The 7,323-nt window shown below is 41.7% G+C and overlaps 1 protein-coding gene across 1 annotated transcript in view; it reads left to right on the top strand.

The window, feature by feature from the left end:
• TBCD (tubulin folding cofactor D) overlaps nucleotides 1-7,323 on the top strand; it is a 281,185-nt gene that overhangs the window by 264,058 nt on the left and 9,804 nt on the right. Inside the window, exon 37 of the mRNA XM_019502452.1 lies at nucleotides 3,292-3,401. Coding sequence (XP_019357997.1) covers nucleotides 3,292-3,401 — 110 coding nt within the window. The remainder of the gene's footprint in view (nucleotides 1-3,291; nucleotides 3,402-7,323) is intronic.

Genomic DNA, 7,323 nt, shown 5'->3' with positions numbered 1-7,323 from the left:
AACTACTTCACAGTTAGGGCGGCTAGGAGCTGGAACCAACTTCCAAGGGAAGTGGTGCTGGCCCCTACCCTGGGGGTCTTTAAGAAGAGGCTGGATGCCTACCTGGCTGGACTCATTTGAGTCCCGTTTTTGTTTTGGGGTTTTGTTGTTCTCCCGCCCTGGCGGGGGGTCGGGCTAGAAGATCTACTAGGTCCCTTCCGACCCTAAATCTATGAAACTATGAAGCTGTAAGTACAGCATGTTCCACGGTCATGTACAGGCACCCAACATTATTGAAGTTCCATTAAAGGACTTCTCTTCCCAGGGCACCTCAGTGCCCACCTTCCTCAGCTTGTGTAGACTCTTTAGAACAGCTGGAGGAGTCCTTCTTGCAAATTCGCTACACTGCAACCAAGATGTTTTTTCTCATAGCCACTGCATACTCACGGAGTCAGTAAGCTCTTATGGCTGGACTGATTTGAATAGGACGTAGTTTATATTAGAAATGTTACTACAGATACTTACAGTATAGATCAGAGTTATAAAGGAATTGTCTAAGTTATTATCTAAATATGATCTTAAATGTTTTAAGTATATATTTGAAGGATATGGGGTCAGATTTTCAGAAGTATTTAAACACAGATACATACCTCCTAGAAGTCTCAAAAGTGTCTAAGCAGGTTAGAAATCATTGATTTCAGCAGGAGGTAGACAGTAACCCTGTTTGTGTGCTTTTGAAAATACTGCTAGGCAGCTGTCTATAAGCTAAGGCACCATTTGAAAACATGATCAGAAGTAATCCATTAGGTCACAAGCTACCATCAATACTTTCTTTGAATCAGTTTTAAATAATCAAACATGTTTGATAAATGTGTTTTTCTTCATTTATCCAGCTCATTTAAGATGTTTTTATTTAACATTTATTAACATCTTTATGACTTTCAATTCCAATTTTATTACAATGCAGCTTGGCTCTTTTTATAGATGGATAGTTATTTTTTATCACACCATAATTACTTTGCATGTGTAGCTCGTCTAAATTTATTGTGTGATTCACCAGTTAATTGTGTGATAAGTACTTTGCACATGTGGCAACCTAAGTTTATTGTATAATTAACCAGTTAGTTGCATAACATGTGTAATGTGTAGCACAGGCCAAAGTAATGTGCAAGTCACCAAGCAGCCATCTCTACAAGATGCATTTAATACTTCTGTTGCCCCTCACAGCACTGCTGTGATTTAGGGAAGTGTTGTTGTTATGTTTACTTTACAGCTGCATAAATTGAGGTAGAGAAATAAGTTCCCTGTACCTGCAAGAAAAGCAAATATGGTTTTGGGCTGCATCAAGAGGAGCATCAGGTGCAAGGATAGGAGGTGACGATGCCTATTTACTTGGCACTGGTTAGGCCTCATCTAGAGTACTATGTGCCAGTGGCGATGTGTGCAGGGGGGTGCCCGTTCACCCCCGAGAGTGCTGGTGTGCTCCCTGCTTAGGGGATGGGTGGAGGGGGGAGGCAGGAGCACCAGTTCCCCTCCTGCAAGCGCTGGCCAAGGAGTGGGGTCACCAGAAGCACCGCTGGCACTTCCGGGAGTGCCACTGGCACTTCTGGGAGCGCCACTGGCACTTCTGGATCCTGTGTTCTTGCTTCTGGGTTGGTGTGATTGGCTGTGGGGAGTCCCCTTCTTCCCCTCAGCCAGAGAGATTGGCTGTGAGGGGACCCAGCCCCCCAGTTGCTGACTGGCCACTGGGGGGCATATGCCCCCGACTCAGGAGGTGCCAGTCACCCATGTTATGTGCAGTTTTGGGCTCCACATTTTAAAAAGAATGTAGAGAAGTAAGAAATAAGCATGTTCAGCTTGCAGAACAGGTGACTAAGAAGGGACATTATAGCAGTCTTTCAATATCTGAAGTACTGCCATAAAGATGGACAACACTTTTCTGTTGTTGCGGAGAGCACAGGATGCAGACTAATGGCTTGAAGCTGCAGCAGAGTAGGTTCAGATTGGATATGATGAAAAATTTCTTCACTGGTAGAACAGTGGAGGTTTTCAGGAAGGAGCTGGGTTGGATAAACATTGGTCAGGAATCATCTAGTAGTTTGGTCTGGAGCGGTTTGTAAAAAGCCACATTTGGAAGCTCAAGAACCTTCGCGCCCCCCCCGGATTGCTGGAAGGTGAGAAGAAATCTGCAGCCTAGAGCAGGTGGGTGTTGGGGAGGGCCATGCTCAGCGGGAGAGAGAAGCAGAGCTCCACAGCCAGGTGGGATAAGTTGATGGAGGGGATACTGAAAGGGGAGTTCTGGATGTCCAGTTAGAGGGTGTAATGTGTGGAGTCATGCTTGCTGTGCCCAGCTTGCAGAGCAGAGTGGAGGGTGTTTGTTTTCCCCATGCTTCTGGGCTTTGCTGATTGCCACATGGAACAAAGAAGGAATTTTTTTCCCATTTGGTTGCAACAGGTGTCAGGGTTTTTTGCCTTCATAAGTTTTGTATGTTGGCTGCAGCTAAGGCTGGGGATTCTTTACTGGAGTGTGCCAGTGCTCCTGTTGAATCTAAAACCCTGCAGTCCTGGGGGTCTTGCCCTTCCATTCAGAGTCAGACCGATCACCACATTTGTGGTTTGCAAAGGAATTTTACCTCATGGTCAGACTGATACAGACTGGGGGGTTTTCCTTCCTCTGTAGTGGGGGAGGTGGGCAGGGAAGCGACACACAGCTCTCTTCCTTGGATATCTCAAGTGCATTTTAAACCATTGTAGTGGTGGGATACTGACAGTCCTTGTCCCCCTGCTTTACCCATGGCAGGTTAGGGTGCTTTTAATGCCTTTGGGCAATATGCTTTGTAGCTGTGCAGCAGGACTGACAGTTTATAGATTTCATAGACATTAGGGGGTGGAAAGGACCTAATGAGATCAAGTCCAGTCCCTGTGCCATAGGCAGGAAGTCAGGTGGGATCAAGTGACTTGACTAAAAGTTTAGTTTTAGGAATTGGTTAAAAAAGGACTTGTATGGGATGGTTTGGACAGGGATGATCCTGCCTTGAGCAGAGAGTTGGACATGACCTCCAGAGGTGCATTCCAGCCTTCCTTTTCTATGATTCTAGGTCCCACAGCCAATCACTGGCAGTCAGGAATAATGTCTAAGGGTAATGATTCGAAGTTCTGTATTCTGAATATTATACAGCATATTCCAGAGTTGTTGCCAGTCACATAAATACTACGATTAATATTGTAAATACCGTTATCACTTAGTTCTTACATAGCACTTTGAATAATTTTACTTTTTTGCTGCAACTAAAATTCTGTCCTTCCCTCCAGATAAGGAAAACAACAGCCAGTCAATTATATGAAATGCTGATAACATTCAGTGATACTGTTGATCCTAATATCATGGATGAGGTCATGACGATACTTAGTGACACGAACTGGTAAGTGAATTTGTCAGAGACAGGGCTTTTTGAAATATTCTTGTATCAGCAAAATAAAATCTGCCTAGACATTTGTCCATGAAAAAAGGTGGAGAGGTAAGCTTAGTTAGATCTGCGTATCAGTTCAGACAAAGTTTTATGCCAAAAGGGTGCTGCTGAGAGGACTTTTCTGATCTGGAGATTTGTATATTATAAAACAGAGCTGTTCAGCTAGCAACCTGCAAAGGGTTAACTTGTAGCCCCTGGGCTCCCACCTGGCTGCTGCTCTCTCCATCACTCAGGCTGCAGCAGCCAAGGTCTTCAGACTCCTTCTCCCTTCTCCAGCTTCTGCGTCCATGGGGTCAGGGTGTGGCAGCGTGTGGCAGAGGTGTCCATGTCTAGAGAGCCAGGGGTAGGGGCTGGGGGTCCACACAGTGCAGTGCAGTGCAGTGGAGGTGGAGGAGGTGCCCATGTGGCATACAGCTCTGGGGGTCTGCAGCCTGCACTAGTGTGACCCATGTAGTGTACAGCTTTCACCAGTGTAGCCTGTGTGACATAAGGCCCTAGGTGCTTAGAAGCTGGACAGCCCTGTTATAAAATATATGGGCCCCATAAAGGTGGTATTTTTTTTTACTTTGTCCAATGGTGTTTATAAAAATACTTATAATTTCTAACGAAGTAAAAGGAGAGGAAATCCTGGAAATTCTCCACAAGACACAAAGAGACTGGACTGTGCAAACAGACAAACTTCAATTGCAGAGACAGCTTCTTGGCATGAGCAAGCACTCCAGGAAAAGAGGTGGTGTTTGGGAATTGGAAGGTGTCAGAATGAGCAGAACTACTCATATATTCCTATGAACTATAATAGTTCAGATAGTATGAAACCTTTCTCCTTCATGCAAATACTTTGAAATAGAACAGTTTAACATTTCCCCAGTGGAACATTCATGGTGTTCTTTCAATTTAATAACTATCTTTACGATATAAAACAAGTCCTCCTTTTTACCTTCTGTTATCTTTGGCATTAAACCTTGTATGGAAAAAATTCTGTATGCTTCCTAAATGCAGTAATGAATTAATACAATTGACTGTACCTCAGTTTTGTATGCCAGAACTTCAAGTTCTTCTGGTTTTACTTTTGTTAAAGGAGAGATGTGTTAGAAGAGTGCTCAGGCACTTAGTTTCATATGGTCTAGGTGTACTGAGTAGTGGAATATAAAAGACAAAAATTGACTGTCTGTCAGAAATGAAGTAGTCTCAGTTCCAGATTTTGTCTCACCTGAAGTTCACCCAGTAAGAAAACTGGAGTATTTGTTTTTCTAGGAGTCTCCTTGCATAAAATCACTGACTAGAAGCTCAGGACTGTAGGGAAAGGGGAGTAGTATATGTACTGCTGACCATTTTATACATGTTTTTAATTTTTTTTCACAGCATAAATAATTAGCCTAGGACAGTGATTGTTATTAGAGATAAAACTATGGCTAAGTACTTTTAGATTTACACAGATATCTTCAAAGATTGCTTGTTTAAAGCAGTGAAAGTTTGGTTGTTTCACTGCCATTTATGATGATCCTTTTCCCTCTTAGTGGGCATGTCTACACATGCATTTACGCCAGCTTAAATTTACTGTGCAGTAAGCAGCATGGGCAACTGGTGTCCCCTCAGTTAGGAGGGGCACATGCCCCCCCAAACGCCCCCCCCCAAGTGGCCAGTCAGCAACTGGGGATGGGGTGGGGGAGAGGGGTCCCCACAGCTGATCTTGCCAGACCGGGGGAGGCTTCTCCTAGCGTCCCTGTGCATCCCCTATGCATTGCCACTGGTAAGCGGGAATAGGCCAGCATCTACATACGCAGGCATTAAAGCACATTAGTGCTGTGTATGGACTGACTTAGGACTAAAATTAGTTCCAAGTCAGTCCACACGCACACAGTGTTACTGTGCAGTAAGGCACCTATACATGTGTTATTGCACAGTAACTTATCAGGCATAAATTTGATACCTGCATGATGCAGGTATCAAATTTACACTCAAGTCAGCATAAGTCACCACATCTACTGTGCAGTATGGGGATGCACATGTAGATGCATGCCTGTACTGTGCAGTAATTTCAGGTACTGCACAGAAAATGAGCATATGTGGACTTGCCCAGTATTTTCTTATTTTGGTGGTGCAGCCAATTGTTCTAATCATTACAATAAAATTAATTTATATTTATAATTTAAATGTTTTCCCCCCATTTTCAACATGTTTAGACTTTAAAAAGGTAGACTTGAAGTTCTCTGAAATTATGTAGAAAAACAAGCGAAGAATGATTTGAGTTTCTTGCTGTATATAAGCTTAAGTGGATTTTGGGTTTGGACAGCTTGTATTTGGCAGGATAAAATGAAGTGCTGCATCTGAAATACAGGCATTTTTTAGGCCTTGTTTACCTCTGCCCTGCCACGCAATTCCTGGCTGATAGCAGGTTGAATGGAAATAAATCTTCAGTGCTTGTTTAAAAGTTATCAATTTAATGGTTGGTTCTTACTTTTCCTACTCTTCTAGTGCAAAATTAAAATATCCACGTGATCTTTTTTCAAATTTGCAGGATTTTTCTTTTCATTTGTCTCTTTTATACTTCATATATGACCATAAGTTCTTTAGTCGGGGAGTTCAGTTTTTTTTACAATTAAAATGTTGCACAGTATTTCGAAATTTGCTGTTTTTCATATACAAGTACAGAATTAATACTAAACACAAGTCTAAATTTTTTTTGCTAGGGATCATTAAGAGTTTATTAAAATTATTAATTTTGTGCATAGGTGGTGCAGGAATCACTTCTACTTCTAAATAAATCAGGAAGCTGAATCAACCTCAGATATTTGGTAAAGAAGACAATAACCAGGATTTGCATATTTGAAATAGTCTCCCTGTGAAATGAAGTGGGTTTGGAGTACAGCTGTATAATATGCACTACAACAAAATGCGCCTTTTGTTTAGAATCGAAAAAAGTTTGAATTTTGGGTCTTGCCAAAATTGTCAAGAATCTTTTAAATGCTAGAACTACCCAGCAGTTAGCTTGTGAGTGCCATTTTCTCTCTCTAGTTCTGGGATCACAGCGATGTCCTGTCCCTTTAAAATCAGCTCAAGACCAGAGAACAGTTATTAACTAAGAGAACATGTATACCTTCTTAAAAAGTTAATGTTTATTGACATAATGAATGGTGGTGTTGATACCATGGCTTGCTTGTTAATTAAAATGCAAAATACCTGCTGTATCAGAGTGATTGTTTGGTTTTAACGCAACATTTTCCAACATGGATTGCAGCATCACTACAGCAAATCATTTGGGCATACTGTAAGCTAAACTGAAATTCAGTATAAACTTTGTATCCCGCTCTCTTTTTCTGAGGCAAAATGCAACTTTATACCAAGGGAAAATACTACAAAGAATGGAATTTTAATCCACTGCTGAAATAAATGCTTGCATGACAAGAGTGTTACATTTCACAGGCAAAAGATCTAAAGCAATTGGAAAGAAAAATGTTTTAGCAAAAAAAAAAAAGAAAGAAAAATATTTGTCACTATCAAATGACTTAATTCTGAAATGTCACTACTGGGACATAGCATATTTAGGATGCCTCTGTTTTAATATACAGCAGTGAAAATACCTGACAACTTATTAAAATATTGACTAGGTTTGATTTTAACTTTATACATGACAGAACACTCTAACAGGAATGCAACTGAACAGCAAATACTATTGTGAGATTTTTTAAGCTGTTTGTTTCATTATGGCCAGTGCTTCCCTGCTACCAAATTTCCAGACCCCTGGGGAGTCCCACCGGTCAGATGATAACAGCTCCACAGGCTGGATCTGGCCTGCAGCCTGAGTGTTTAGCACCCCTGGCTTATACATTTAGTCAGCTAAATCTATTAAAGATGGTTTTCTTTCTGAATTGAC

Source organism: Gavialis gangeticus, unplaced genomic scaffold (assembly GCF_001723915.1).
Source record: "Gavialis gangeticus isolate Ggan-Ray unplaced genomic scaffold, GavGan_comp1, whole genome shotgun sequence".
In the NCBI taxonomy this organism is placed as follows: Eukaryota; Metazoa; Chordata; order Crocodylia; family Gavialidae; genus Gavialis; species Gavialis gangeticus.
The sequence above is the reverse complement of the archived record's forward strand: the minus strand, read 5'-3'. Positions and strand labels throughout refer to the sequence as shown.